Source organism: Phacochoerus africanus, chromosome 3 (genome assembly GCF_016906955.1).
Source record: "Phacochoerus africanus isolate WHEZ1 chromosome 3, ROS_Pafr_v1, whole genome shotgun sequence".
In the NCBI taxonomy this organism is placed as follows: domain Eukaryota; kingdom Metazoa; phylum Chordata; class Mammalia; order Artiodactyla; family Suidae; genus Phacochoerus; species Phacochoerus africanus.
This window is the reverse complement of record NC_062546.1, coordinates 2,156,276-2,171,420: the sequence shown is the minus strand read 5'-3', so window position 1 is coordinate 2,171,420 and position 15,145 is coordinate 2,156,276. Positions and strand designations below refer to the sequence as shown.

Here is a 15,145-nt window from a genome sequence, read left to right as displayed (position 1 = left end):
GATGGCTCTTTGGCAGGGTGGGGGGTGGATTTCCGCCTTTCCCTTCCTGGAGCCTTTAACTTCTTAGGCCTAACGTTGTATTTTGATGCACGAACAGGAACAACCGCTTCCTTGGCCCTAGGGTGCAACACAGCCTAAGGACCAGGGCCCAGACTTGGAGCTTGCCCACACCCTGGGGGCAGGGGGTCTATGCAGGCTGCAGGCTGAAATACAGCTCTGGCCCTCTCCTCTGCCCTCTCCTAATGGGCTAACTCTTCAGGCTGACTTCTGAGACCGAGGACAAGAAGCTGGGCCTGCGTCAGGAGAGTTAGTGGGGAGACACCCGAAACGTACAGGATAGACGGTGGTGCCCACCCCCTCCGTGGGTCCAGGCAGCAGGGGCTCCCCATCCAGAAGAGGTACCCAGGATTTGGGAGCTACGATCCTCGTGCCTAGTTCAGTCCACACGCGCCACCCTTCTCCCCGCTTCGGCTGACATGGGTTTCAGACATGGGTCCTGTCCAGGATAAGTGGTATGGTGGAGCTGGGCGGCCGGGTGGGCACTTGAGGGGCGCGGGGGCTGGGTGCTGCTCGGGGGGCGCGGCGCCTTTAAGGCCCGCGTCAGGCCGAGCGAACGCAGGGGCCGGGCGGCGGGGCGGGGCCTCGGCGGGGCCGCCGCGCGGCTTCACCTGCAGTTCCGAGCGCGCGGAACAGAGGCGCGGGCGGCTGCGAGGCCGGCGGACGCACCGGCCCGAGGGAGCGCGCCGCCGGCCCGACTTGGCCTCGCTCCCGGAGCCGGGCGGCGGTCGCAGCGGCTCAGCCTGGCTGGAGGCGCGGGGCCCGCTCGAGCGGCGGCGGCGGCGGCGGCGGCGATCGGAGCGGCGCGATAGGGGCGGCGGCAGGGAGCGGGCTCCGGACCCCGGGCATCGGGCGGGCGCCAGGGCGCGGCGCGGCGGGGAAGATGACCGCGGGCTCCGGCGTGTTTCTAGTGCTGCTCTCGCTCTCCGGCGCGCTCCGGGTAAGTTGCCATCTCCGTCCCGGCAGCTCGGAAGCCCAAGCAGCGCGGGGCCGCCCCCGGAGCCGGCGGGGCGCGCACTCGCCCAGCGGGGCTCTCCCGGGCTTCCCCGGCCCGCGCCGGGCGCCCCCGCCGCATGCAGCCGGCTCCCGCGCTCCACGAAGCCGCCTGCGATGGGCAGGAGCGCGGAGCCGCTGGAGCAGCAGGGAGCGGCGGTGTAGAGCGGGGTGTGGGTGTGGGTGTGGGTGTGTGGGGGACGCGGGGAGCTCTGCCCCAGGCGGGACCTGCGAAGCATCCCTCAGCCGCCCCAGGTCCCTGGCCACAGCCTGGAGCTCGGCTCGCCCGCGCTGGGGCAGCCTGCCCGCTGGCGGAGCCGGCGCGCCCTCCATCGTCCGCTGGCCGCGCTCCTCGGAGTTGGTAAGCCCAGCCCGGGCCGGGGCTGCGGAAGAGGGGAGCTGGCAGCAGTGGGCCGGACATCAGGGTGCTGGGGACTGCCGGTCTGGCCGCCCGTGCTGGGGGCTGGGTACTCGCGGCGCGGCGCCGCCTCGGTCCTGGTCTTCTGAGTGCTGGCGGGGACCGCAGATGCGGATGGGCAGTGGAGGTGGACCGCCGGGCACCCTCGCTGCCGACTCCCCGCGGCGCCGGCTGCAGCCAGTGTCCGGCGGGGCCGCAGCTGCTCGGAGCGCCAGGCAAGAGCTGGGTGAGATGCAGCCGGGAGCGCGGTCTAGGCGCCCGCCTTCTTTCTGCGGAGCCCCGCGAGCTCTGCCCCAGCCCTGCTCAGCGCCTGCTGGGTGCAGGGCCCTGGGGCTGCGAGCGGGCTGCGCCGGGGGGCGCCGTGGGGGAAAGCAGAGGGGCCGCGAGAGTCGCAGGAACCCCCTCTCGTGGCCGATCGGCCTCGCTGCTCCTCCCGGGCTGAGCTCTTGTAACCTCGGAAATAAACAAGTGCGGCGGCCCGAGGCCGGGTCTGAGGCTGCCGGGCGCTCGGGTGCGCTCGACCCACGCCCGGGCGGGTGGAAACTTTCCTGGGCGACTTAGCGCCCCCCGCCCCCGCGGCTTCGGTCCTGTTTGGAGCTTCTCTCCTGAGGCAACAGCCGCGGCTGGAGCTTTATCCGAGGACCGACCCCCGCGCCCTGCTCTCCCCCCGCTTGGTGCTTTTGGTCGGGGCGTCGGGGTGCCGGGAGCTCTGGGCTGGGCAGCCTCCGGGGCGAGGGCGGGCAGGCGGCGGCGCGGCGGCGCGTTCCGCTCGGCAGCCCTGAGAAGGCGCGACTGCGGGGTGCGGGCTGCGCCCCTGCTGCCTGCCTCGCCGGGAGCCAGCGCCTTGGCGCTCCTTCTCCTGTGGCAGGGCGGGCTCCCCCTTGGCACAGGCTGTCTCTCCTTCCTTTTTCCATCCCCACTCGGCTGACCTGTAGCTGCCACTCCCTGCAGCCTGGGAGGGGCCCTCTGCCCACCCCCACTCTTCCCTGCCCTCTGGGTGCCCAGGGTCTAGACCTCCCACTGGGCGAAAGCCGGGGGTGCTCCGGAGGGCAGGATAAGCGGGATTCCCCGCTTTCCCGTCAGGCAGGGGTGCTCCCTGGCCTGGGTAAGCGCGGACAAGCTCCTGGAACTGGAGGAGAGGACCAAGGATGGAACGCGCCCGCCTCCCAGCAGCCTCCTCGGGAGCAGAGTCGGGGAGGATCTCCTTTCGCGCTCTGCTCCCCTCCTTCCTCCCCAACCACAGCCTGCTGGTCCGCCCCTCGAAGCTAGAGCCCAGGGGCGGGAGGGGTGAGACCGGCCTGCAGGCAGCGGCGGCCGCCCGGCTGGCCTCCTCCTCTGGGCCCTCCGTGGCCAACCCCTGGCTCTCCTGGCTCCTCCTAAGGGACGGTCCTCAGACCTTCCCTCTGCCACTTGCCAGGGAGGCGGGGACAGGCCCTCGGCCTTGCCATCAGCCGGCCTTCCCTCCCTGCGGCGGCCCCGGTCCCTAACAGGGAGAGCACGGCGGCAGAGCCCACCTGGGTGGAGGCAGCCGGAGCCCCTGCACTCAGCAGGCCCTACTGCACTCTGGGGGTGGGATTTCTGTGGACTTGGGTGTATGCTAACCTCTTTGGTTTCCCTTCTCAGGCCCACAATGGGGGTCTCACAGCCAGGGAGACCTGCAAGGCTGGATTCTCTGAAGACGACTACACAGCATTAATCTCCCAAAATATTCTGGAAGGAGAGAAGGTCCTCAAAGGTAAGGCAGACGTGGACATGAAATGGCAGCCCGCGCTCTGGACCAGGGAAACTGTGTCGCCCATGGGGGCCGGGGCCTGGCTGGCTGGGGGCCAGGCTCTGCGCAAAGCAACCCGGGAGAGGTGGGTGGAGGCGCAGCTCGGTCGACCTCAGTGGCCTTTCGCATCACAGGTGAATGATTTAGCGTCCCTGTCACTTCTGAGTGAGGTGAATCATTTCCTGGGCAACAAACTGTTATTCGGGTGTAACGTCACCCCAATATGTGCAGGGAGACTTTGTTACCAAGGGTTTTTGTGTATGAAATTCTGGCTTCTTAAGTGATCCCGGCTTCGAAGTGCCTGGGAGAGCAGATGATGCTGTGAGGGCGCAGTGAATGAGCCCGCAGACCTTCTGTTCACACGTGTGGCACTCGTTCCCATGACGGTCCCACTGACAGCAAGGAGACACAGCGGCAGGAGGGACCCGACCCTGAGCTTTATCCTAACTGCAGGCCGATACCCACATCTGTGACGGGCAGCCAGGGGTGGATTCGACACTCAAATGACAACAAGAGCTCATTCTGCATCCCTCTCAAGACAAACTAATTCAACTTTTTATTTGCACGGGAGGGGAGATACATCAGCTCTTTGGTTCTTGAGGTTCCCAAGCGGCCCCCCACACACCTCGCCTCCCCCCCCCCGCATCAGTTTCTCAGCAGCAGCTGGGTTTGGAGGGAACAAACTTCAGTGAAAGCATCAAAGCTAAGTTTCCATAGTCACAACAGGACCATGCTCAGCCTGTGGTCTTTCTTCCCAGTTTTCCCTGAAGCACCGACAGCCGATCCTTCGGGTGGCGGGGAGGGGGGGTGGTGTCAGACCCTCTCCATGGAGACAGCTTGTTGGTGCACTGCGTGTGCCTGGATCTATGAATCATGATCTTGTGTAGAACTGAATTCAACTTTTCTTATGTATCTGTTGTCGTCTGAGTTTACTGTCAAAATAGGGATATGATACTATTGACTCTTTCACTGATGATCAACCCCCCCCCTGCCCCAGACAAAGCAACCTCTCGGCAGTTGGCCTAGAAGGACGGGTGTGTGGGACGAGAGGGTGTATGGGTGAGAGTTCTCCAGCCATGTTCTGTTAACTGCATGGTGCATGCCATCTTAGAGCTGGAAGGGGTAGACGGTCTTTGAGGAGCTGGGTGTATGAGGATCACTGCGTGCCCACAGAGAAGGCCCGGAGGAGGCTCTCAAACTCGGTGCGTCGTACGGCGGGCAAAACGGGAGCCGCTCGCGGAGGTCCTGCTGTTTGCATGTCCCGAGGCGTCCTCGCCCCCTCCCTGGTATGGAGCTGAGCTTGCTAAGATCTTAAGGTATCAGTGTTACTCAGGAACGTGAGAAAAAGTACCTCTATTTTTGTGATGGCAGGTGCTACCTCCTATGGAAGAGAATGGTAGATTCTCAGACTGTTCACAAGGAGGTGTGCGATTTCCAACATCTCCTCTCTCTCCGGGTGGACTGAGTGGCCCAGCCCACTGGGTGGAAGGGGAAATCTGTTCTCAGGGACAGAGGAGGTTTATGGCTTAGAAATAACTGTACACACATGGAGGCAAAAGCTAACACTGCACATCCTCCACCAGGGCAGATAAAAATCTCTCTCTGGAGAAAACCTGGCAAACCACAAGACCACGGTGAAGACATGTGCGTGTCGAAAATAAACAAGTGGCACGATATTTCTATTATACTGGTAGGAACCATGTTAAGTAGATGATTACTCCTTATAACTGAGCTCTTCCGATGGAGGGAGCTTAACCTTAATTGGACGAGCGAAGCTTCACAGAGTGGAGTCACCGTTTTATTCCAACGACGCCGTGAGCCATTAACGACTGCTTAGTGGTGCCTTCTCTTTGCCTGAGTCAGCTTACCAGCAGCCCCAAACACCCAGATTCCAGAAGGAGAGATTTGTTACACAGTAATTAACGTGTTTATGATAAATGGATGGAAGAAGTGTCGCGGCATTTTGTTTTATGTCTAAATGAAAAGCATTTGCATTCTCAAATTTTCATGCTAATTAGGCTTAAAATAGTTTTCGCCAATAGGGTGGCAAAACACTATGGTATCTAGAACCGTGAGTGGCGGCGCCACTACTTCCGGCACGTGGGGGCCTGTTTAGTGGACGTGTGGTTCCCACATCGCCCTCCGCGCTGCGTTTTCTGGCTGCACTCTTCCCGAAGAGCGTCAGAGGTGACGGCATGTGCTCTTGCACGGCTCACTGACGGCTGTGACCACTGGCGCACGGTCACATCTAAAACAGGACGGTGAGGCCGCTTCCCTGGGGCTGAAGCAGAGGGCTCTCCCCGCCACAGTGTAGCGCGGGGCGGTGACCAGGCTGGTGTCTCTTTCTCTGCTCTCTTAATAATTAATAGTCAGCCCGGCCCGAGGCTGCAGCTGATGTGCTGACCTGCATCGCTCCCTCCTCCAGGCAGAATTCTGGGCAAACCCAAACTAGCAAAAGCCCACGAACGTGGGAGAGAGAGGGGTGGCTTCCTGGGCACCTGGCAGGCAGGGGTCATTGCTGCTCTCACCCCTGGGGAGGAGGGCGAGGCTGTCTGCTGGGCCAGGAGGGAGTGGGCTCCGCCCACCGCCCACAATTTCAGATCATGCAGAAGGAGGAGCTTTGTTTCTGAGGACTTCGTTTAAGGAGAGCCTCAGAGAAGCCTTCCGGCTCCCAGATCCCCAGGAGTTTAGGGCCACCCTGTGCCCTCACTCGCTTGGCTTCCTCACTGCAGAATTTACATGATCTGGTCCATCATCTCTCTCACCGAACCCATAAGGCTCATGAGGGCAGCAGCCCTGTCTCTCTGGTTTAACGTTTAGAATGTTCTTGGCCAACAGCGTAAGACACAATTCACAGCAATGGATGGGGTGAATTTCTGCCACATAACCGTGAAGAGGCAGGTAGGTGGTCAGGGCTGGAGCAGCAGGTCGGCAGCACCATGTCATGCCTAATCTTTATTTGTATCCTTCAATCATCTGTAGTTTAATCAGCCATCATTTGCTGCCTCATGATTACACATTGGCTGCTGTGGCTCCAGGCATTGCATTTGAGTTCAGAGCAAGCAAGAAAAAGGAGGGAGTAGTGGCACTATGTGCAAGGCTTCCCTGTATCAGGAAAGCAGTCGCTTCCTCAGAGCCCTTGCAGGCGTTCTCGTGGATGAGAAGGAGGTCTCGCGCCACTCCCGGTGGAAAGAGGTGGGGAGGGGCCGGCAAGCAGAGAGTCGCATGGTCTGACCGAGATGTGTTACAACCCACCACCGGCTAGGTGCGTGAACTGCTGTGTGGAGCAGGGCTGGGAGTCTGATTTAGGAAGGAAGAAGGGAGACGGGCGCGCGGAGGCGAGCATCGGGCTCTGTCACGTAGGGGTTCCCGGGCTGCCAGCGCCCCACCTGAAGCAGAGTAACAGGCCAGGCACTGTGGAGCCAGCAACTCATTCGTGAACCAGGGCACATGGTGGCAGGGGCAGCGGAGGAGACCAAACGCACACAGGTGTCTGGAAGCTGCGTCCGTGTGACGAGCGTGGCCAGAAGCACATCATCTTGTCTTTACAAGTGTGTTGAAAACAGCCTCTTTTCCCTCCGCTGTGAAGACAGGTAACTCTTGCCAGGGCAGAAGGCATCGCTGGATGCCTGGGCCGGAAGCGAGGCAGGTGTGACCACGCCACCCAACCCAGTGTTTTGCCTGCCTCGTGGGGCGGAGGGTGTGCAACCAGTACCGTCAAAGGCGGTCAGGAACGAGCCAGGAAACGCCGCCTCTGGCGTTCCTGCGCATGCCCTGCACCAGCCACAGGCAGCGGGAGCTGCTGCGAACGTTCCAATAAACGGCACTCAGGACAACCAACCTCGTGTGCGGAGAATCGCTAGACACACGGCAAGCCGCCTGTCCAACACCCATTCCCTCCCCCTTCCTTCCCCACAAAACCGCTTCCTGGTCCGTTTGGCTCACACTGAGCCCTGTTTAATGCACTCACACCTCTAGCAGACTCTCACAGCGAGGTGGCAATGCAGCCCTTTCCCTGGTCCGTGGGCTCTTACTAGGATGTTCTATTAGATGAGACATCTGGGAAAGGGAGTTTTCTTCTTTTCTGGACGAAGAGGAAGAGGCGCTGCTGGCCAGGCCTTCTGCCTTCTGCCCTTTGCCCTCTTTCTCCTGCCTGGAATGTGGGCTTGACGTCTAGGGCAGAGCAGCCATCTTGCGACTATGAGGATGGTGGCGCAAGCACTGGATCCCAGGGGGCATCCCTGAATAACGGCAGACCTCTAGACTCACGGCCCCTTGGGAGATGAGAAAAACAAGGGTAAAACATCGCAGCTGAGTTTCTTGCAACTCGCAGCCCGAGGCAGTCCCTGACTTGGGGGAAACAAGAGCTGTGCGTGCCAGTGCGTGCCTGTCCTCCCACACTCTGCCCTGAGCCTCTACCCATCCTTTGTTCCTTGGGCCTCGGTGTCATCCTTGCTCTAGTGGCCCTCTGGTCCTTTGTAAGTTAGTGTCTATGTCCAGCACACTGGACTGCAGAGAGCATGTCTGCGCACTCAGTAGACATTTGTTGAAGGGAAGAAATGAATAGTCATAACTTCAGATTCTCCCCTGGGCCAGGAAATGACGGAATCATTAAGACACACCAAGCCAGGGCTGTCTGTCTGGCCTGCCCATCACAGAATGTGGACTCTCCCCCGGGTCTCTCAGCCCCCTTTTTCAGGAAGCCGGATCACACACTGGGACTCTTGGTCTCACAAACAAGTGGAGGAGAGTGGGGGTGAGGCGGGGCCGGGCCCCGCAGACGACTCTGGCGTTGCTTGCTCCAGAAGCCAGAGGAGGTTCCTGAGAGCACCCCCCCACTGCCTCCTGTGGGTGGTACCTCGGGGTGCCTCGAGAAGGAGCATCCAGAGCCCGTGGTGGAGACCAGGGGCCCCTCTGCTATCTTCAGGGCTGGCCCTGCTTTTGGGGGGCCAGCCGTGTTCTGGGGTTTCTCAGCAGCCTTTCCCTGCTGTCATTTTACCTGGTGGCAGAGTGAAGAGGTTTAGAGCGGGAAATTTACATACTTAGAAAGTGGCTTCTGTCAGGTAAGAGGGACGGCCAGCACGGTGAGGACACGCGGAAAGCCTGCTTTGTGTGCTGCCCACAGGCCACGGCTCACGCAGAGGGAGGGCCCTGAGGTTTCAATCCAAAAAGAGGCCAAGGCCTTCAGTGCCGGCACTGGGCCACCACGACCCCACATGGGCCTGTGCCATGCCGCCCCCCCGCAGCCAGTCCACACTGAGTCCCTAGGCGACGGAGCAGGAGCGGCCCCTGGCACCCTCCAACCTCTGCCCCTCTCATCGCCCATCGTCAAGGAAGAATCCTCATGGCAGAAGGCGCGCTCCCGTCATGACGGGCTCATCCACGCTGCCCCTTCAAGAGTGAGAGTTTTGCATTTCAGAAACATGTATCCTAACAGGCTTAAGATGAGGGATGTGAGGCTCTGTGTAATTATACTGTCCCGCGGAGTCCCAGCAAGACCCTGTGCTGGCCTCTGCCTACCTCTCCGTAACCTTCACAAACGTCTCTCTGGGGAGGTAACATCACTGCCGTTGCAAAAGGACCAGAAGCTGGCGATTGTGGAGGTTGAGACTGGTCCAAAGGCACACAAGTCGCTCTGTTTTCCCGCTGTGTCCAGACCCACGCCTCCAACTCATCTGCACCCCCTGTAACGGGCACGGAGGTGGTTTCTAGAGCACTCGCCTTACACTCAGACAGGAGAACACCCCAGATGTTCAGAGCCCCGTCATAAAATCGGCAGTTGCAGGCATTCAGAATGAGAACTGGCGACCCACGCAAGCCCAGCGTAGCCAGGAGTGCTTGATGCAGGCGCTGACGTGTGAGGCCCATCTGAGGTGGGTGCAGACTTGGGCACACCTGGGTTTGCAGAACTAGCCCTGGGGTTAGAAGAGCCGGGATTCTGTGACGGAACGGGAGTTGGATTCCAGGCGTCCCGGGGCAGCCCCTCACTCGGCCTTCCGACCCTGCCGGAGTCCAGGGGACACAGAAGCAGAAAGCCACGAGGAGGCCGGCTGTCCTGGACCCTGAGAGGATCAGCTAGGGCTGGTCGAGGCACAGGCAGGTCTGTCCTCATGAACTGCTCCTGCTCTGGCGTGGCGCCTGGGGGCCATTGAGGAGGCTCGTGATTGGGATCCCGGGAAAAGCCGAGGACTCTGGTCTGCAGGAGGCCGCCCACCTGCCCGGCCCGGCTGGGGCCTGCGCGGAGAGAGGGCCCTCTGTCTGCAGGGGGTCCTTCTGCCTGGGCCTGGGGTCCTGGGTGCTTGCACGGGCCTCCAGTTCTAGGTTTCTGAGTGCCTCCCCCTCCCTCCCTGCTCCCCTCTTCTTCGGAGCGTGCAGAAGCCAGAAGCAACCACACTCGGAGAGCGAGTGAGGAAGCCAGCGCTCTTCTTTTCAAAGAAGGTTCCTGTTATTCTTCTTGAAAGAGCAGCTCTTACTCAAAGTGAACTCCGCTGCACCAGGCACCAGAGGCCAAGGGCCGTTGCTCCCGTCGAGGGTGAGACCGCTGCCCCCAGGGCGCTCTTGCAAGACCTCCCGGCACTTGCTTTTGCTTCCCGCCTTCAGAGGGGACTGGGGTCCAAGAGGGGCTGGTGATCCTGCTGCTTTCTGTTTCCACTCAGAATGGCAATGACTTTTTGCCCAGGCTCCAGGCTGCCCTCTCCTGGTTGACGCTGGTACTGTCTCGGCCAGCTCCCCCCACCCCCGCCCCCACCCTCCTTAAAACAAGAGACGGAAACCTACTTAATTATCTTTGAGGAGCATAGGCTCCCCAAGGCCACTTACCCTCCAGCCTCCAGCAGGGGCACACCAGTGTTTTTGGAGGGCTTACCACATGCTGATGTGTGCCCCCATTTAAAGCCTTCGAGACACCCACAGCTCAGGGCAGTGAAAGGGCCAGGCCCCAGGTCACCTGGCTGCTGGGCTGGAGGTCTGGATGCTCCCTGACGGTCCGCCGCCCACACTGCCTTCTCCAGGGAAGAAGCTGCTTATACTGTGGATCGTATTTGCTTCTCGGTGTGCTACAAGTGACTGTACCGTCCCGTACCCGCCTGAAAGACGCAACTTTCTTAGTTTGCTGTTCTGGACGTCAGAATCCGGTACGGGTGCCCTGAGCTAAAATCCAGGGGTGGGCAGGCTGGTTCCTTCTGGGGGGTCCGGGGAGCGTCGTGTCCTGCCTTTTCAGCCCCACTGCTGTCCTTGGCTCACGGCCCCTTCCCCCTTCCTCACGCCAGGACCGGCGCACCTCCACGGCCGCATCGCCTTTGCTGACGGTCCCTTCTGCTCATGAGGGCCCTGTGACGAGTCCCTGGGTGGCCAGGTCACCTCTCATCTCAGATCCTCACGGTGACCACATCGGCACAGGCCCTTTGCCCTAAGTCACGGGTTGGGAAGGCCTATTTGCATCGACAGCTGCAGCCCTTAGCCGAGCCCCACGCGGCCCTCACCCCCTCCCACCTCGTTCCGGGAGCTCCCACCTATCCAGGGTCTGTAATTAGGACTCCGGGTGGCAGCTTCTTCCAGGGGCCTGAGACTGGGATTGGCCACTTTGGAGACCGAAGGGTGAACGGCAGCTGCAAAGCCCGAAGCGGCTTCGGATCTGGCTGCTTTAACTGGGCCTTGTTTGGCTTCACTGTGTTTTCTTGCTGACAGCGTATGGGGATTTAGGAAGGATTAAGGTAAACCCTCAGCGACAGATAAACATCCACAAGGCGGGAGTGCATCCCCGCCTGGCCTGCAGGAGGAAGGTCCTGCTGGAGGGGGGCCACCTGCCCAGGGAGAAGCAGCAGCTTTCTTGCCTGGAACTGATGCACTTTCCATTTGGAACGCAGTTTAGTCAAGGGCCAGCCCCGGGGTGGGGGTGTGGACCCGTCTGTCCCGGAAGGGGGCCCTTGCTCTCCTTGTCTCTGAGCCAGATGGAGAGCCTGGCTCGCGCGGATCCTGCTCAGGAGCCTGCACCTGGTTGTGTGTCTGACCCGGAGAAATGTCGGATTTTCGTCTTGCGTTGGCTTTGGCTGCCCAAACCTGAGTGTGAGCACCGTCGAGGCTCATCTGCCTGCAGAGCCCAGAGACGCCTCGGGGTGCACGTGTGCTGAGCATGTGTGCTGCGCAGGGAGCACTCGGGGGAGAGGAGCAGAACAGGCGCTCCCTTCCCTGGGCCTCGGTCTCCCTATCTGCAAAGGGGCAGGAAGTCCAGGTGTGGTCCAGGAACTGGCTGCCGAGAGGACACAGACCCGGCGGGCCCCTCCCCTCCTTTGGATGGTGGCCCCAAAAGATACATCAGCCCAGAACCTGTGTATGCGACCATGTCTGGAGAAACGAAGGGTCTTTGCGGGTTTAACTGAGTGAAGGATCTCGAGATGAGATTACCTGGACTACCTGCAGCCCTACGTCCAATGACAAGTGTCCTCGTAGGAGTGAGAAGAGAGGCCATGTGACGAAGGAGGCAGAGCCTGAAGGGATACGACTACAAGCCAAGGATGCCTGTGACACCAGGAACAGGAAGAGGCAGGAAGGACCTCCCCTGGAGCCTCTGGAGGGAGCACAGTGCTGCTGACCCCCGACTTGAGACGTCCATCCTCCAGAACCTCAAGAGGGTAACTTTTTGCTATTTTAAACCATCATCAAGTTTGTGGTCACTGGTTACAGCAGCCCCAGGAAACTCATACACCTGCTCAATCAGAAGGCCGGGGCTGGGGCCTGGGACTCTGCCTGTTTAACCCACTTCCCAGGGCAGGTGATGCTCCTTAAAGCCAGAGGGCTTCAGGCAGGTCTGGCGGATTTTGGCTTCCAAATTCCAGTGGTCAGCATCCCTCTGAGCAGGTGTGCTGTCCGTGAGAGGGTTATCGGCATTCTGGTGCTGCTCAGGTGGGCGGTTGGAACGAAGCCGTGTGCTGAGTTGCTGTCTCCCTGGAAAGGTAAATGGAGCTTTTCAGGATAGAAATGCAGGGTCTCGTCATATAAAGCGGACAGAGAACGGTTCCACTGGAATTAAAACGTGTGGAGAACATTTGTTCTCCTCCTATTATCTTTGCCCCATCAAATGGGATCTTAACAAGGCTTATGGCTCAAATAATATCGCATAGGTGCATTGTAAATATTCTGTGAATCCAAAGGTCTGCACTTGGGAAAGGATTCTGCTGAGAGCGAGAGGCTGGCGGGAAGGAGCGTGCGCTCTCTGCTCTCCGGCAGGAAAGCATTTATAGAACATGCCTCTTCTCTCTGCAAACTGCTTTACTCTGCAAATGCAAAAAGGCATTATTTCTGGCTCCCAGCATCTTGTTACGGTGTTTCAAGCAGCCGTGTTTTCGGTGCCTGGCTTCTTAGCTCTCCTGAAAGCAGAGGTTAGCAAGACTGCTCAGGAAGGCAGCTGCTCAGCTCAGCTTCCAAGCCCCATCCCTGCTGTCACTCTCTGCGGCGGCGATGCAGGCATAGCTGGCACCACTGCAAGCCGCCCTGCCTACCGGGCCTGTGTTGACAGGGAGCCCTCGGTACCTGGGGGCTCCAGTCTTTCTGAGAGTGAGTGGCTGCAGTCACGGCCACTGGACACCAGGATTCTCAGGGCCGGTGCGCTGGCCCAGCTGGGCCCTTGGCATGAGCACCCGAGCAGAGGGGGAGGGCCCTCCAGTTGGAAGCTTCTGGATAGGCTGTGTCACTGCTTTGTTCTCACGTCCAGGCTGGTGGCACTCAGGGAAGACTGATGGGCAGAGATGCCCCTTTCCCTTCCGTTGTTTCTTCAGCGTGGTATTTGTTGCCTCAGCTGACTCGCTGGTGGGGACACCGTGGGCGTGTGGCAGCAAGTGGGGAAGCTGGTCCGTGCAGCCTCTGCAGGGAGCAGACTCGCAGGACCCTGGGGAAGGGCCGGGAGGACGGTGGTTCTGTTTCCTGCTCTGTGGACTGAGCCTCGCCTCCTTCGGTGCCACCAGCCACCCTGAGGTAGGCGTGTTACTGACCCCCGTTTACGCAGCGGGGGCCCCTGTTTAGGTGGGCGGCCTGCCTCCGGAGGCCCGCCCTCGCCCTGCTCTGTCCCCCACCTTGGCCCCAGCTCCCCAAGTACGTAGACCAAACGCCCCCATCATCGCTGCGCGGCACAGTGTGACCTGCCGAGGCCTCCCCAGGGGGAGATAACTGTTCCTAATGCACAACCAGGCTGCGCTTCAGGGTCCAGGGACAGACGTGTGACCTGCAGGAAGCGGAGCCTGGCCCGTGGAGAGCAGGCCTGGCCAGCCTGTGCCTGGACATCTGAGACCCTCCTCTCCAAGGCGGGGTGAGCGGGCCTCTGAAGCAGTCATCTCTGCGGGAGACGGCGGCCTGATCGTTTTACGGTTCAGTTTGGAGCTTTCCCCGTGTTGGCCTTGCCCCTCTTATGTGTGGCCAGAGGCCTTCTGGCAAAAGGCAGGCTCTTAAACGTGAAGAGCTAAGGGATGGTCTGGAGGCCAAGGCAGAGGCAGGCAGCACCCAACTGTCAGTTCACTGCCGTTGTTTATCAGGAGGGCGGAGAGGGGCTGCATCCCGTCCCATCACGTTTAATGGGGCCAGACGAGCTGACGGACCTGTTAGGAAAAGGGCATCGGAAGGCAGGCATCAGGCATCTCGGGCGTCGCCGTGCCCTACGGCAGGCTCCCAATGGTGAAAGCTGCATGCTTTTCTCCCAAATCACCTGATTCTTTCCCCCTTCTCTCGGACTCAAAGAAGGGATTACACAACTTGTCTTATCTAGTTCTTTTATTTGAAGATAAAAACAGAATATCAGCAAAGGGCTGCAAGCAATAAAATTGTGATCCAAAGTCCACAAAATTGTAGACCTTATGTTTTCTTGAGAACAGAGAGATTTCAGGATGACTTTTTTTTTTTAAGGAGCTGGACAGGGAAAGGACTTATCTGCGGAGAAGTGTAAGGTGCACTTCCACGTGAGGAAAAAAGTTATGTGCTTCAAAGGTTAATGGTTGGTAAACGTCAACTTTCTACCACGCCGGCAAATAAAAATAGCCCGTGAGATGTGAGATGTCATGCTGCCGAGGCCGCAGTGGCCTTTGAAATCCATTTTGAAGCCTTGGATCCTTTGGAAGTGGAGAGTGAGGGGATGGGTACAGCCTGAGCTTCAAGTTTCTCTCCTTCTGGCTGAGCAGTGGCACCTCTGCCAGAAGGTAGAGTTATCTCTCTACTGGTGGGAGTGCTTCTCTGGGGTATTTTTGGTTTAAGCACAATTAACAAATGCTCTGGATTCCTAGTCCTAGAAGCTGTGGATGCACCTTTATGGCAGAAGATAAATCTGAACTTGATAATCCTGAAGTGTGTTTGTGGTCTCTGATGCGGCCACGCTGGGGGATTTGCACTAGAGATGCTGTAAACCCAGCCTTCTCGAAACAGCTCTGGTTTTAAGTAGGATGATAGGTCCTGGAATTGGACTGGCATCGTCTCTACTTTTGAGCCTGGAATTCCACACACAGAGATTCTGGAAGTTTACAGAGTTTCACAGGGTGGGCTGGGGGTTGGAATGGAAGAAGCTTCTCGTCTTAGCCTCTCCACCTCTCCCCATGTCCTGTGTGTTATCCCTGGGATGCAAGTTTGCATGCGCAGAGCAGATGCCATGCAATCAGAGGAAACCTGTAGGCCTGGCTTGGGGGGTCACCCCTGTGTGTTAATTTCTCGGTGCCCTTTGGCTCCGGCATCTTCCACTGTGTTAAATGCACCCTGCTGACAATGGTGCTGCTTCTTCCTAAGTTAACAGAAGACAGCCCTAGCCTCACTGAATCAGCACAACGGAGGGGCCCAGGGGTGAGGGGCTGCCTTTCTAATTTCTTTGTGAGCAGGACTGAATTTCCATCAGGCTGGCGCGGAGCCACAGGCCTGGGCCGCAGCATCTTCAGCTG

At 59.5% G+C, this 15,145-nt stretch overlaps 1 protein-coding gene across 1 annotated transcript in view; it reads left to right on the top strand.

The window, feature by feature from the left end:
* Window positions 1-679: 679 nt before the first annotated feature.
* The window catches only part of CDH4 (cadherin 4), a 491,209-nt gene continuing 476,743 nt past the window's right edge, over window positions 680-15,145 (top strand). The window contains exons 1-2 of the mRNA XM_047770730.1: window positions 680-997; window positions 3,092-3,203. Of these exons, the coding sequence (XP_047626686.1) occupies window positions 941-997; window positions 3,092-3,203 (169 nt within the window). The 5' untranslated portion in view covers window positions 680-940. The remainder of the gene's footprint in view (window positions 998-3,091; window positions 3,204-15,145) is intronic.